The sequence below is a fragment of the Dicentrarchus labrax genome, unplaced genomic scaffold, assembly GCF_905237075.1.
Source record: "Dicentrarchus labrax unplaced genomic scaffold, dlabrax2021, whole genome shotgun sequence".
Taxonomy (NCBI): Eukaryota; Metazoa; Chordata; class Actinopteri; family Moronidae; genus Dicentrarchus; species Dicentrarchus labrax.
Window position 1 is genome coordinate 23,429,676 of NW_026136703.1, and position 14,716 is coordinate 23,444,391.

Sequence of the window (14,716 nt, forward strand, 5' to 3'; positions counted from 1 at the left end):
TACAGGTAGGTGGTCAGCCTTGTTGTGTGTGAATAAACAGTAACATGACATTGGCCACAGCCCATAAGTAACAGTCAAAGTAAAGCAGATTTAATTGGACATCAAATTTGAGAAGAAAGTGTTGCACGTACAATCAGCATTGCTTTGTTTGTGTTTATTAACCACAACAACAACAACAGAGTTTGTTCCACATCTGGTCAGCCTGCTGTAAAGTGCTGCACTGTACAGGTAGAACTGAGGGAAGGGCTACAACACAATGGCGTTCTCCAGGTGTTTGGTGACTTCTAAATCAATTTCCATGTGTTTCCATCACTGGACAAGTAGACTCTGAATTTCCAGGTTTTCCAGGACATGCAGGAACCCTGACTATGGTGCTAGCTAGTGCCCCTGTCCGAGCCAGTGTTCGGTTTGTCTCTCCTGGGCTACTGTAGAAACGTGTCTGTAGATAAAAATGTGTCATTCTAAGATAATGAAAAGATGATTCTTATATTGTGGTGATTATACACTAATGCAAACATACCTGTGAGTATTGTATTCTGTTTCTGCCACTAGATCCTCTTTAGTGTTTCACACTGGACCTCTAAAAGTGTGAAGAAAGAAGATTTACATTTTTTGCTTTTATCTTTCTGGTCAAAAATTTTCTGGTTTTCTTTGATATTAAATTGATCTGAGCTACTAACACAATAACAAAAAATAACAGAAGTTATCTCAGGACACTTTTCAAATAGAGCAGGTCTAGACCGAACTCCTTATAACATTATTTACAGAGACCCAACAGTACCACCATGAGCAAGACCTTGGAGACAAGGGCAAGGAAACACTGCCTGTTAAAGGCAGAAACCTAGGACAGATCCTTCGGCTCTAGGTGGGTGGTCGTCTGTCTCGACCAGTTGGGTAAAAAGAGAGAGAGAGAGGAGAGGGGTAAAGAGAGCAACAACAGTAGCAACAACTACACTAATAGAAATGACTGATAATGAAAAATACAATGGAGGTGAATGGAATAGCACCAGCAACAAACGTCCATTTACCGGCAGTAGCTCAGTGTGTAGGGACTTGGCTTGGGAACCGGAAGGTTGCCGGTTCAAGTCCCACAGACCACAAAATATGGAGTGTGGACTGGTAGCTGGAGAGGTGCCAGCTTCACCTCCTGTGCACTGCCGAGGTTCCCTTGAGCAAGGCAACCTAACCCCAAGTGCTCATCACTCCATCATCTCTCTCCTTGTTGCATGTCCACAAGTGTGTGTGTGTGTGTCTCTTAGAATTTAAAAAAAAAGAGTGAAAAGAAGAATTTATAGGGGATTAATAAAGTATATATCTTATCTTGTTCTCTACTGGGGCCACAAATCTGATCTCAGACCTGCCAACCTGAACACATTTTGGTGCTCTGTTGATCTTTTGATTTTCCTTTCTAATGTAACACTGTCCTGTTGTCTCTTAGAATACACTTCCATCAGTACTTAGACTGCTCTTCTCTTCTTTTCATTTACATACTTCGTGTAGAGGTGATCCAAAAGTATCAACTCCAGATGTTAATGCAGAGCTTCCGGCTTATTGAACGTGAACATGGATCAAACACAGACTCGAGTCCTTCAGAGTGTTTTATTCCTCTTTAAGACAAAAGACAAAAACAAGTTTCATTTTGCATAACAGTAGTACAGCAGCGGCCGAGGGTATAAAACGCTTTTTTTTCCATTTTTCAGTGTAAAAATAACTCTACTCATACCTCACACCTGTGCCGTCCTCTCGTAGTGCAAACGCTTCAAATAAAAGTTAGGCACATGATGGATACGATACGATCGCAGTTCAATTACACTTAAGTGCTGATGACAAGTAAAACGTCATTCGGAATTCCTTTTGTTTGTTTGTTTGTTTGTTTGTTTGTAGATTCCCAGTTCATAAATGTCCAACAATCGCAGACTGAAAGAAGTGATGACAGCTGGAGTTTAAATAGCGAAGGGCTAAAAGGGCAGTTTAACTTCCTGTTTGTAGCCATTTAACATCTGATGAAGCTTGATAGAAAATAGAAAATAAAAAGACCTACAGTCCTATCCCAGCCGACGGGATGAACATTATCTGCGCCGGCTTGTTCGACTAAGTGCAAACTGAGTTTAATACTATTTAAAAAAATAAAAATAAAAAATGACATTGCAAGCTTATGGTCCCAAGCAACAATCACAACTCACAACAAGTTGGTGCTTTTTGCTTGTAAATATCTGAGCGAGCGTTTAAGTGGCAACTTGACATTTTTTTCTACTTTTAAGGAGAAAAAAAAAAAATTAATAAAAACTAGCTCCAAAAAAAAACAAACAAAAAAGTAAAATATTTCCCAGATTTACATATGATACAAATAAAAAATAAATATCAGCTCTGTTTTTAATCTAGGCATATTTTTTTTTCTTATTTTTTTTTACGATTCATCCACAAAAATAAAGGTACAAAGAGCGACCGTCGTTCTTTTTCCAACCAACACAGTGCAGCTTATTTTTCAACAAGTGTTGCTCCGCCATCAGGAGGCCAGCACGCCTCGGCGGATGATGTCAGACCCGTAGCGCCGACCGAGAGACGAGTCCCCCCTCAGCTGGTGGGAGTGGCATCGTTTCAAGCAGGGCTCCATCTCGCCGTCGCCCGGTTTGGAGTCGGACGCGTAGCCGTCGTTCTCCGTCCCCGTGCGGAGTCTGGTCCTGGGGTACTGCGGCTCTGGCGTGTTGGTCAGCGGCCTCAGCAGCGGCTTGCGGTGCTCCACCTCCTCCTCCTCCTCCGGCTCCTCCTCCACCTCCTCCTTCATCGTCAGAGGCCTCTCGCTCCTCTTCGGGATCCTGAACTTCCCCCAGCCTTTCAGGTGTCCGGCCGTGGTTCTGTTGGACGCGTGTGAGCTGTTTGCGTGGGCTCTCCTCAGCCAGCCGTTGGCTCTGGCGGCGGCGGCGGCGTCCGGGACCGCGCCGGCTCTGTTGGGTTTAGTGTTGGTCGTCACATCCAGAGAGACGGGGCTTCTTTTGGTCATTCCTTCGTCCAGTAGGTAGTCGTCGGTGTCTGAGCTCCTGATGTCTACCAGCCTGATGGAAACGGTTTTCTCCAGATGTTTTGAGCCGAACCGGTTCTTTCCCTGGCTCGGGAAACTTTCCATCCCGTTGCCCCTCTTCTTCCTCTTCCTCTCCTCTTGTTCGCTGTCGTCTCGTTTCCGTCTGGCCAGCGCCTCGTGTTCTGCGTCCCTCCTCGGGCCTTTCCTGCTCTCGGCTTTCTGCACTTTGACGGTGAGCGTTTCCTGAACCACTTCCGGCTTCTGAAGCTTTGGGAACGGAGTCTCCTGGATGATTTGGGAGTTTGGGATTTTGGCGTCGCTTGTGGCCTCAGCAGGTGCAGACTCTCTGATTCGGGAGCCTTTACTATCCTTTGTCTCCAGTGGTTTGCTCAGATTGTCCTTCTGAGTGTGCGGGGCGTCAGAGAGGCCTTTTCTGTCGCCGCTTTTCCTTTTTTCCTGCTTTGAAGACCCCCGTTTGGTTTTCAGTCCAGAGCTGCTCCAAGAGGAGCGAGACTGGGAGCCCTGAGAGGATAACCAGTCCAGAGAGAAGAGCTTCTCCAAATCCTTCTCTGAAGGATCACCTGCAACAGACAGAAATGAGTGTAAATACAGGACGGGATTATCCTCTGCTGACATTCAGAGGAATCATAATGTTATTATCTGACCCACAATGCAACTGTCGTCCACATTAAAGATTCCTTTCTGGTCGTAATTAAAACAACAAGATGAGTTATTTAAGTATTTTCTTGTTAGATGTTTAAAGATTTTAGTCTGTTTCTTTACTTTGAACATCACTTTGATTGTTTTGTCATTTTGAGATTTCAGAAAATATCTTCATTAATATCATTTTAGTTACTTCAAGCAGCTCTTATCAAAATGATTAGAGATCAAACTTTAAAAGTAAAAATGTGAACTTAAAACTTCTGAATCTTTCAATGTGTGTGAGCAACAACGTAGAACTGAGCAGATTACATGAGATGGATTTAGTATTTTTAGTAAAGTCACACTTAATCTGCTTTCTTGTTTCTGCGGGTTCATGTTTCATTTAATTTGTCTTTTGTCTTCTTCAGTTTTTCTTTAATATTTGGATCAGTGTGACGTCTTTGTTGTTTATGACAGAATAAAACTAAACCAATAAATCAATATTTTCCAGCTACTTTGTTGACATTTATCCAAATATTGTCTTATACCAATGGCAGTTAGATGTCCTCCTAAAGCGTAAACACTTCTTTTAGTCAGTCACAGTGAACATCGACATCTACTGGAAGTTTCCAGCTTTGAGTGAACGTTGCGTCAGTTCATTTGCAAACAGGCTGACAGAAGCAGCCCTGACACATCACTGCCTGATGAAGCGATGCGACGTGTGGAGCTTTGATTCAATCGTTTGCTGACTCACCTGTGAGCAGCTCGTGGTCGAGCAGGCGAACCTGGTGCTGGAAGATCTGTTCCTGGACTCTCCACAGCGAGCGCTTCATCTTCTCCCTCCGGGTCACCATGTAGGTCAGGTTACGAACCTGAGGAACAGCAGAGGTTCTTTACACACAGTCATGAACTCACAGTAGATCAGTATCCTCCGGCACCGGAAGGATGATGTACACGGAGTCCAGATTCTTACATGCATCCTGCTTTCTCTGTTTTCAATGTAAAGTGAATATATTTGACTATATCTAAGTTTAGATATATATTCTCTTCTGTTTCACATGTATTATATTATTATATTATTATATAGTGATATACTGTGTATACTTTCATAAATGCATGCTGTAAAATTAATTTATTTCATGTGCAACACATACAACATGCTTCTAAGTCTCTTGCAAGTTTGAAAAATTGAGCATAACAATGTTCATTTCACGGTTAGCAATCTACGACTAACTGCCCGATTAGTCCACAATACAGTGTACAACATGGAGGTGAATAAAGGCTGCAGCTTCTCAACCCCAAAGTAAAGCTCTACTGTATTTCCTGGTTGTTTCCCAGCTGCTGGAATAGAGTCTCTCTGACGCTCAGCTCCGCCTCGAGTCGAGCCGTACCACGTACTGGAAATATGACTATAAACGCTGCAGCTATCACCAACAACACTTAGATTCCTCACAGCACAAAATGTCTACAGTTCCTAAGCCTAAAAGAAAGGTCAGAGGCTTCCTGATGAGCTCGAGGTCGATATGGTCCACAGAGTTTTAAGAGAGATGAACAGCTGATTATCTTCTGTGGATTTCGATGTGACTGCTTCCTGTCTCACCTGCTGTTCTCAAAGTAATACGATCTCAACAGTGTTCCATGTTGTATAGTTAAATACTTTGATAGTTCAAAGGTACTGTAATCTGTACAGCCTTTGCACTAGATTTATTAACGTTATTAAAAACACCTCTATCCTTTCTTATCTCCTCTTGGGATCAATAAATCTTATCTACAAGCAAGCAAACGTCTCCACTGCACTCAGAATTTAGCAACGTTTATTTGAACTGTTTCTTTGGCCAACAGAGAATCACTCCCTCCTCCTGAAGACGCTTCCCTTCCTGTCTCTGCTGCTCTCTGCGCTCCTGAAGTAGAAACCTACCCTCTCCAGGTCCTGCCGGAGGTGCGTGAAGAGCTGCAGGCGTCGCAGCAGCACCTCCTGCTCGCGGCGTGCCAGGCTCTCCTCCTCGTCCTTCTTGGGCGTGAGGAGCGGCTGGTTGAAGTTGGCTTTGCGTTTCAGTTTCCAGTACTGGTAGAGGAAGTCCACCACCTCCGGCGCCAGCTTCAGGTGACTGGCCACCTCCTCCACCTCCACAAACTGGTAGAAGTCTTCCTCCATTGCCTCCAGCTTCAGCTTGCGGAGGTTGACTCTCTTCTCCTGCTGGCGGCTGCTGAACCCCTCTAGATCGCTGGGTGCTCTGTTGATGAGCTGAGGAGCCACATAGGAAGACGAGGAGGACGAGGCGGCGTCCTCCTCCACTCTCACCCTGCCTCTCCTCTTGCCCTTCTTGTCTCTGGTGCTCTCCCTCTCCTCCTCGCCTCCCGAGTCTCGCTCCCTGGACTCGGCGCCCTCGAGCCCCGAGTGTTTGGGGCAGTAGGACTTGAACTTGACCTCATCGTCCTCTGTGAGGATGGTGTTCATTTCAAGGCTGGCGTGGAGGCCGCATGTCACGTGGAAGGCAGTCCGGCAGTTTTTCGCTGAGCACTAGCACCAAAAAAATAACTGTTAAACCTTTTAAACATTCATACTATATACATACGTACATACACTATAATACTACTGTAATACTATGTGCATTGAAAGGAAACAGAGCTTCTCACAGCTGGAAAACACAGCTCAGAAAATAAAAAATGACTTTACCAACACTTGAGTATGTATGAATTAATATTATGAAAGGGATTTGAGATGATTGCTTATACAAATTATCATCTTATTCAAGTTCAGAGAGCAGTGACGGGGCTTGTGTGTCACAGTCTCCCTCCTGTGGTGTTCACAGGATAAGCCACTGAAAGACTACACTCATCAGCACTGAGTATTCACCCAGACCCTGGTACAATGCAAAATACAACCAACTTCAAAAGAGAGAAACATTTCAGATTTTGTGCTGACTGATTGGCTGCCTCCTCACTCCTCCAACCCGCTGAGCTGTGAAATCATTACAGTTTCATTTCCCACTGTGAGCAGAGGAAACGCACCGCAGCGTCTGAATAACTCAAACACGCTGGTTTCACGCTTTGCTCTTCACGTCTCATTAAAAGGTCTTTGTGTGAAATGTGAGCGGAGACTCTACCTGTATACATGCTCCGGTCTTCTCTTTGCACATGCAGCAGATCAGAGCCCATCTGTTGCTGGGAATTTGGGACACGTTGGTGATTGGCTCCATCTTCTCTGGATTCCCAATGCTCACCTGCACAGCAGATTTAACATGTAACGTCACATATTGCTCACATGTCAGAGCAGGTGGTGTTGACTCATTTAGAAATGCAAATAAATCAGTGCATGCTGAGAGAAATCAGTAACTGATGCTCCAATACGAATAAAACCACCTGTTGTTTCCATTAAATTTCACAGCGTCCATTCAGGCTACTTAGATTTTGACACATGAAGTCATGTCACTTTTTCATAGAGTAAATACTTTAAAAGTTAATTAAGTTAATCCCTTAGAAAGATGCCATTTAAGGCTGTAATCATGTGAAATCTCAGTTTAATTTAAGGCAGACTAAAGTAGAAGGAAAAGGAGACACAACCTAATGTAAACGTGTATTTTGGATAGTAAAATGATTTGTTACAAGCAGAAGAAAGTTCTCTGATTTCAGTATTTATATGAAACACTGACTGTAACTTCTTTGAAAATGTTAAAGCTGATATCAGCAGGTGATTGTTGTGATTCCTTTTTCTAACTGCAATGTAAGTTGTTTACCAATTTGAAAATAATTTAAATCAAGGTCAATGTCAGAAATAACTTCAGAGATTAAAAGCTGTAAAAAGGGAGAAAAGAAACTCTGAAATTGTCCTTTAACATGATTTCCATGTGTTGAGTTGCAGTTAAATTTGCCTCACATGAAAAATGGAAAGAGTGACATGTATTTAAAAGTACAATAATTATTTGGTATAAAAACTGTAAAGATTTGATCTTCACCTCTGGAATCCACAAGGCACAGCTGACGTGGACCCACTTGGTTCCACTTCGGGTCGGCTTCATGGCTCCGCCCTTCTTGGGACACAACTGGCACTTTGGCAGAATGCCGAGGGCGCAGATCCGGCACAGCCAGCTGCCCTTTGGCACTTTCTGGATGCCGTAACACGCCTGGTGAGAAACGCAAAGACAGGGGCGGCTCAGACAGCGAGCAGAAAACGGCAGAAACAAACCCAGACAGAGAAAGTTTGCGTTTGTGTGCGTCACATGAAACCAGAGCAACAGCTGATCTGAAATATAAGAAGAGTCCTTTTCATTTTCTCTCTGCGCTCAAAAGTTAACACGGTTTGGTTAAAAATATAATTTCTCTCATGCGCGCGGTGTTAGGTTTCACTTTGACTATTACTCCTCACATGTTAGCTGTGATTTTTAACTAAATCTGTGTAATGCACCGATACCAGTGTCTGATCGTAACTGTAATCATAAAACTAATCTGATACCACTTTACAGCAACGTGGCGTTTACCTCTCGCTCTCTCTGAACAGGTAGGCGGAGGAGAGGCAAACACGGGTAAACAATCAGGACAAAAGTGAACAAGGTCACTGTTAGTTAACTTTAATGGCATTACTAAGAACTCGTATCAGTACTACTGCATCATGAAGATATTCAGCTTATATAAAGTTATTTAATTTAGACAGACAGTAGAAGTTAATGATTTTATAGGATGTACGGCCTACACCGGCTCTATATGAAAAGTGTCCGTCTGATGATTTGGTACGATATAAATAGAAATGAAGTTGCTTAAACTCACATAGTAACATATAGAAATAATAATCAATACATCAAAAAGGGGAACAAAGAATATTGACTAAAGGTCACCTTCCACAAAAGGTGTGATAGAAGATATAATTAGTTTCTGTATTCAGAGAGATCAAACTATAACATTTAATAAATATAGTTTAAGTTAAGGACTGTATTCAGTTTTTTTTCTCTCTCGTGTAAAGCGAGGTTAAATGACCCTGCGTGTCGTTGACCTCTGACCTGGTGAACGCAGATGTTGCACTTGTCGCAGAACACCATCTCGTTGTTGTCCTCCCCGTCGGGCGACTGGCAGACGTCACACACCACGTCCTCGTCGTATTCGATGCCGAGCCCCTCCTCCGTCTCCATGGCGTGCGTCATGTTTTCGTGGCAGCAGTGTTCAAACTCCTCCATCGCCCGCTCCATGGTGATCTCGTCCAACGGCGGCATGGCTGGGAAAGTAGGAAGTAAAGGTTTCGTTATTGTATCGTTAGTGTAGGTTTTATTCATTAACCTCCAGAGAAGTCCAGTTTCATAGTTTTCACATTTCAAATCAATTCAATTAAAGTTGAATTAAACTAAAACATCATGCAGATCAACTTTAAAACCCTCATTTCTCTCTGTCTAAACAGCTGACATTGTGGAGATAACCCTACTTTACTCAACAGTGACAGTACGTTTAATTACAGGTTTAACTGTGAGGTTTACTCTGTGAGTCATCGGACCAACAGACACCACAGAGAGAGCTCAGACAACAATGTCTCTAAACAAAGATGTAATCAAAGCAACATAATAAATCATGAGAAAAACAACAAGAGTCTCCACTAACTTTGGGAACCCAAAGCCTGATATAAAGAGAGATTTCAGCTAAGCTAAGCTAACAACAGAAAGATTAACAGGATAAGCCACAAGAACCACAAATTATTCTGTTGGCTCCTCTGTAAAGTTTTCTGACTGTAAACCTGTGGTATGGTTTTGTTTTCACAACCAGAGATAATAATTAAAGTAAATCTGACACTTTAGTCTTTATTCTGTTCACACAAACCGGTTTGAGTAAAACATTCAACCAAAACATCTTCAAATGTGTCAGAAAAACACTACAGTTCAGACTTGATGATTGCAATTAAAGCCTTCAACTGACACTCAATTCATTTAGTGTCCTGCTCAGAAACTCCAGAGACTGTTGATGGGGAGAAATAGCTGCTGTGCAAACTGAACAAGATGGTTTAATGTACAGCAAACTCAAACGAAGACCTTTAAGATGGGGACAAATTAAAATAAACTATAACATCAGATTACACGGAAACATTTTACTCACAGAGCAAAAACATTCTCGAATCATGTACTTCTCCGTTAATAGACGCAGAATCCAAAACAAAATGACGAACCACCAGCTTCCAGTCTGAACGGCCGCTCTGTGACTCACCCATCTCTGCAAACTCCGCGTTGACGATGTGCAGCCAGACCACGTCTTCCTCGTTCAGGTCGTAGCGGCACATCCCCTCCGCCAGCGTCCGGATGTCCACGTAGCCCAACGCCTCGGTGCCCGACGTCCGGATCAACTTCTTTGGCCTGACGAACATGACCTCCTTTCCCTTCTCTGCCAGCACTCTGCACGACACCGTCAGGAGACACTTCAGTTCACTGGTCTGCATGTGCTGTATGATTACTGCGCATCCATTCATCTTCTATAGACTCTTATCCTTCAACGTGTTGGGGTGCAGCTCTAACCGTGAATAACTAGACTTTTTAAGGATTTTAAGGACTTGCCATCTTACACTAGGGTGCAGAAATGCCACAAAGCCACTGGCAACACTCTACAAATCTCCCTTTTAATGATTTGTGTACACAAAGGTTTTGTTTTCCAACTGTTCTCTAACTTTGCCCTTGCTGGATGCCAAACTGTGAGCCCATCTAATAAAATGGAAACAAAACAATGGCTCTCTAAGAAACAGGCTATTAAATAAGCCATCTGTTACACACAGCAGTAAATCTCAGCTTTATGAGCCCGTCCTGGATTCCCACTCAAGGACAACAACCGGATTCAAACATGTGACTTTTCTTTCGCCCCTACCTGGCGACAGGCTGTGGGATGGACTGGGGGCTGACGGGGACCTGGACGCCCTTCTCCCACTCCTGTCTCCACGGGTCGGCGAGGATGTAGTAGTCCTCGGGGTTCAGCTGGTACGAGTCGTGCACCTTCATGGCGGTGATCAGGTCCGTCCTGAAAACCTGCGGCCGGTCGCAAGAAAACAAGAGTCAGTGACAGTCACATTACTGAATGATTACGGCACCGTCAATCCGCCTGTAGGATGGAAAATTATGGTTTCTGTTGTCAGAGGACGTCAGGAACGATCATCCTGTTGTCTCTGATGTGAGGTCTCTGAATCTTCTATCTTCTTCTCATATTCATAAGTGAAATATGAAAACAAATATAGCCATAAAGGCACATTTTGGCTTCCTACATACTATAATATCAGCATTAATGATTTTATCTGAAACACCATCTATCATATTAAAACTCATATAAGTTTCAAAAAGAGCAGAATTTGTGCTATCAACTGTATTTTTGGTTAATCTGCTGAGAACTAATGAACTGTACAATGCGTATAACAGTATAACTGCACATAATCATCTTCACAACTAAAATAAATATACAGTTGTTTTAAAGCGAGAGATACGGTTTATCAGTGTTTGCACATGTTACTACCACGCTGTGTACAGACAGCCAACCAGGAACCAGCCAATCAGGACCCAGCTGAGGCCGGAGTCACGGTTTTGTTTTGATTTGATTGGCTGTCGGTCAGGGAGTGTACAGCGGCCTACAGACTGTACATCAGATAACACAGGACGCGCTGTACAATGTGGAAGATTACATTAATGAGTAATGAGCAGTTCCTCTTCACAAAAAAATAATAAAACCTTGAACAGAAACACGGCAGCAGACTACAGAAAACACAACCGGAGACAGTTCATGAACTGTGAATCTAACATTGATCTGTGATTTTAAGTTTAAGGCAGACGTACCTCGGAGGGTTTCTGCCCGGTCCCTCTCCTCGGCTGTGACGAATGTTGGGACCAGCAGGTCGAATTACCTGGAGGAGAAATATCACCGAGTTTTAAACAGCTCAGCATTTCTTCCTCCGTCTGTTGCTGCTCTAACGAACAACTGTACATCATCTCAAACACACGGATTTCCCCCCCCCACAGGGGAAACTTACAGACATACCTGCTGTATACATATGTGTGACTCATTTGCATAGAGAAAATGGTGCAACTGGCGTTTTCTGTTTTCATTTTCACTTCTTTACTATTCTTTCACTTGACTTTGGGCTTATTACAAAACTTTCCTGGCGGCAGCAGCATTAAAATCACCTGTGAGACAAAAAATACTAAAATGTTGGGAGCTCAAAATCCTGAAGAATCGTGTTGCGTTTAACTGTTCACCTACTAAAAACCCTGAATCAGAACTCGGCTAAAAGCAGTTTCCAGTAAGAGCTCACGGTTTGTTTTCAGGTCAGATACACTGGATGTTACTACAGGAACAGGGAAGCATCCACACATTAATCTGGCTTTCTGTAAACTGTAACTTATCCCAACATCTTATAGGATGCAGTAAAACCCCACCCATCTGGGATTTCGCGGCGGGTGAAACAGACGCTACAAAGTGTTTCTGAAACTGCTGACTGAGGTCAGATTTTGAGCCCGTCTCTGCCTGACCTGCCGGGATGTCTTTAAAGGTCCAAATGCGCCTCCTGTCCCTACTCTGTCTCCTGTTTCTCAGACTGCAGGCTCTCGCTCTCTTTTCCTTAATCTTTGTCCATCTGCTGCCCTTCTCTCTCTTTCTTTCCCTCGGTTTCCTCCCTGTACATGAAGTATACATTGACAGCAACAAGACGGAAGACACATTTTCAGATGAAAACAACAACAACTTTAAAAGATATTAAAGTATTTATCTTATGGCATGAAATTATATTCCGTGGTATTTAAGTTTCTGACCTTACAGCGCTCTCACTTGTTAAACTGAGGACGGTGGCGGGGTGTTGCACTGACTTCATTCAAGTCTATATTTGGTACGAATGAACGAGGAGAGACGACAGCTCACTTACTTCCATTGTCGGAGTCATCGCTGCTGCTGGGGTGCCTGCTTCTCTTCATCGTCGTCTGTCTGCGGAGCTCCGGCGTACGGACGCTGCACAAAAAAACCAGACAGGAGGTTAAGTTACACAGCTGGACTGATGACGAGATACACGGGAAAAAGCTGTTAACATTCGGGGGGGAACGGGATAAGACGCCTGACTCACACAAACACACAAACACAAGACGTCGACGTTGTGGCACAAATATTAAGCGAGAAAGTCTAATGAATGAACGCCTGGCATAGTTTATGAGCGAGCCACTATTAAACATAAAGTGTGTTAAATAAAATGCACTCACAACTGCGAGCAGTCAACCCACTGATTCTAAGTTTCCACCTTAAATAATGAGGACATTATCTCTGCAGCACCATCGTCTGAAGTTCAATAACAAAGCTGGAGAGGGCTCATGTGTCTCATTACTGGGCATAAAGAGGAAGATATCAGAGGGAAACCCTGCAGAGGACGAGCACAGCCTCTGCACAGCCATGACAACAACAACAACAACAACAACAGCAGCAACAACAACAACAACAACAACAACAACAGCAGCAGCAAGTGGAAATATCTGCGGGCTCTGCTGCCAGCGTGCTCACAGGTGTGTGTGTGTGTGTGTGTGTGTGTGTGTGTGTGTGTGTGTGTGTGTGTGTGTGTGTGTGTGTGTGTGTGTGTGTAGGTGTGTGTGTGTACGCCCCTTCCTCCGGCAAACACATGCTAACCCAACTAGCGGCTAACGGTAGCTCGCGGACCCGGTTTGCGGCGTTACCCCGGCAACACGGCGGTGACACGAGCACGCAGATATTGTGTTTTTAACGTTGTGGTCGCGTTTTGCATTAAAGTTTTTTCCCCCCTTTTTTAAAATATAAATTATATTATATTATATTATAGAAAGTAGGTGTAGTGACGTTAGCCACATAGCTAATCTCCCAACTGCCGTTACGCAACATGAGGGCCCACCTTCAACCGGCGCCTCAACCGTTCATGATAAGCTTATTTATTTATATATATATATATATATTTAAATTTTATTTTAAATGCTCCTCTGCGTCCATTTGCTCGAAACAAGCCATTCTGCTTAAATAAAGTGACCGGTTAATATATAAACGTTAAACACGGATTTACGCTGAATGTTTTTTAAACAGGCGTCGCAACGTCAGCCTGCGCGTTAGCTGACGTTGGTGGTTAGCTTCACGGGCTAGCTCCAGTTAGCTGGAGGCTATCGCGTAACTTACTATTATTATATATATTATATTATATTAAACCCTACAGCCCCCCAACACACACACACACAACCCCAACCACAACAGAATAGGGTATCTGCCAAAGGTTAGGGGTCAAACTATCTTTAAATCAACGTTGTTAATTAATTACGAGGATGTTTTGCTAACAGTGGAGTGGCTGAGGTTAATCTTTGGCGCCATTTTAAATGACGATGTCGCGTCTTCTTCCGAGCGGACTACAAAAACACGAACTCGGCTCGAACCGCGGCGTTAACTAAACACTCCCGCCAACAATATGCACGTTGGTTGTTGTTTTTTTTTTTTGTTTTGTTTTTTTTTGTTTGTTTTTTTTTTTTTTAAATAAAATCCGCGTAGAGTTGAGAGTAAAGTGGACGGGTACGTACAGAGCCCGACAGGCCGATGCGAGCCGGTGTTTGAGTTTGATGTGAAGCGCAGTTTTAGCCTCGAGTTCCGCTTGACCCGCATTCCACATACACAAACACAGAGCGGCGGCGGCGGCGGCGGCGGCGGCCGGGGAGGAGGTTACCCAGCCCGGCTGTAGCTCCCACTGCTGACCGCTGGAGGGCAGCAAACACTCCCAGGTTGTTTTCCCTCCCAGTTGAACAACAAAGTCCCAACAGATCCGAGCACTGCTATAAATATATATATATTATATATATATTATGTGTATAAACACCTCCTGGTTGCCCGGCTGCAAGGTTTTAATTGTCAACAAATTAATAATAATAATAATAATAGTTTGCTGTGTGCGAATGACGCAGCTGCCCCACTCACTGAGTCGGACACTCCTTTTTTGGCAACTACACAGTTTTATCTATTAAAGGGGCAGACTACCAGTAATACTGCAACTGGGAGGCTAAAAGCAAGGAAATATAGTTTAATTATTGTCATTGTTTCATTTATTATTCTTTTAAAAAACATATT

The 14,716-nt window shown here is 43.4% G+C and overlaps 1 protein-coding gene across 2 annotated transcripts; it reads right to left on the reverse strand.

Annotated features, from left to right (window-relative positions):
• Nucleotides 1-1,580: 1,580 nt before the first annotated feature.
• On the reverse strand, nucleotides 1,581-14,337 carry jade1 (jade family PHD finger 1). Of its 2 annotated transcripts, none has more exons than XM_051389903.1 (11): nucleotides 14,319-14,337; nucleotides 12,525-12,607; nucleotides 11,443-11,510; nucleotides 10,490-10,647; nucleotides 9,842-10,026; nucleotides 8,656-8,867; nucleotides 7,618-7,785; nucleotides 6,769-6,885; nucleotides 5,580-6,182; nucleotides 4,416-4,533; nucleotides 1,581-3,600 (listed from the first exon to the last, which is right to left on the reverse strand). In XM_051389903.1, exons 2-11 carry the CDS (start codon nucleotides 12,571-12,573, stop codon nucleotides 2,507-2,509), a joined length of 2,772 nt encoding a protein of 923 aa, XP_051245863.1. In that variant the 5' UTR covers nucleotides 12,574-12,607; nucleotides 14,319-14,337; the 3' UTR covers nucleotides 1,581-2,506. The 2 variants fall into 2 exon arrangements, with proteins under 2 accessions (XP_051245863.1, XP_051245854.1); XM_051389894.1 differs by lacking the exon at nucleotides 14,319-14,337 and adding an exon at nucleotides 14,176-14,314.
• Between the last annotated feature and the right edge of the window lie 379 nt (nucleotides 14,338-14,716).

Coding starts and splice junctions, on each gene's coding strand:
- jade1 (XM_051389894.1), bottom strand. CDS start 14,264: ATGTGGAATGCGGGTCAAGCGGAACTCGAGGCTAAAACTGCGCTTCAC. Junction 12,608..14,175: donor GCATCGGCCTGTCGGGCTCT/GTACGTACCCGT, acceptor TTTTTTGTGCAG/CGTCCGTACGCCGGAGCTCC. Junction 10,027..10,489: donor ATCCCACAGCCTGTCGCCAG/GTAGGGGCGAAA, acceptor GGTGTCGTGCAG/AGTGCTGGCAGAGAAGGGAA.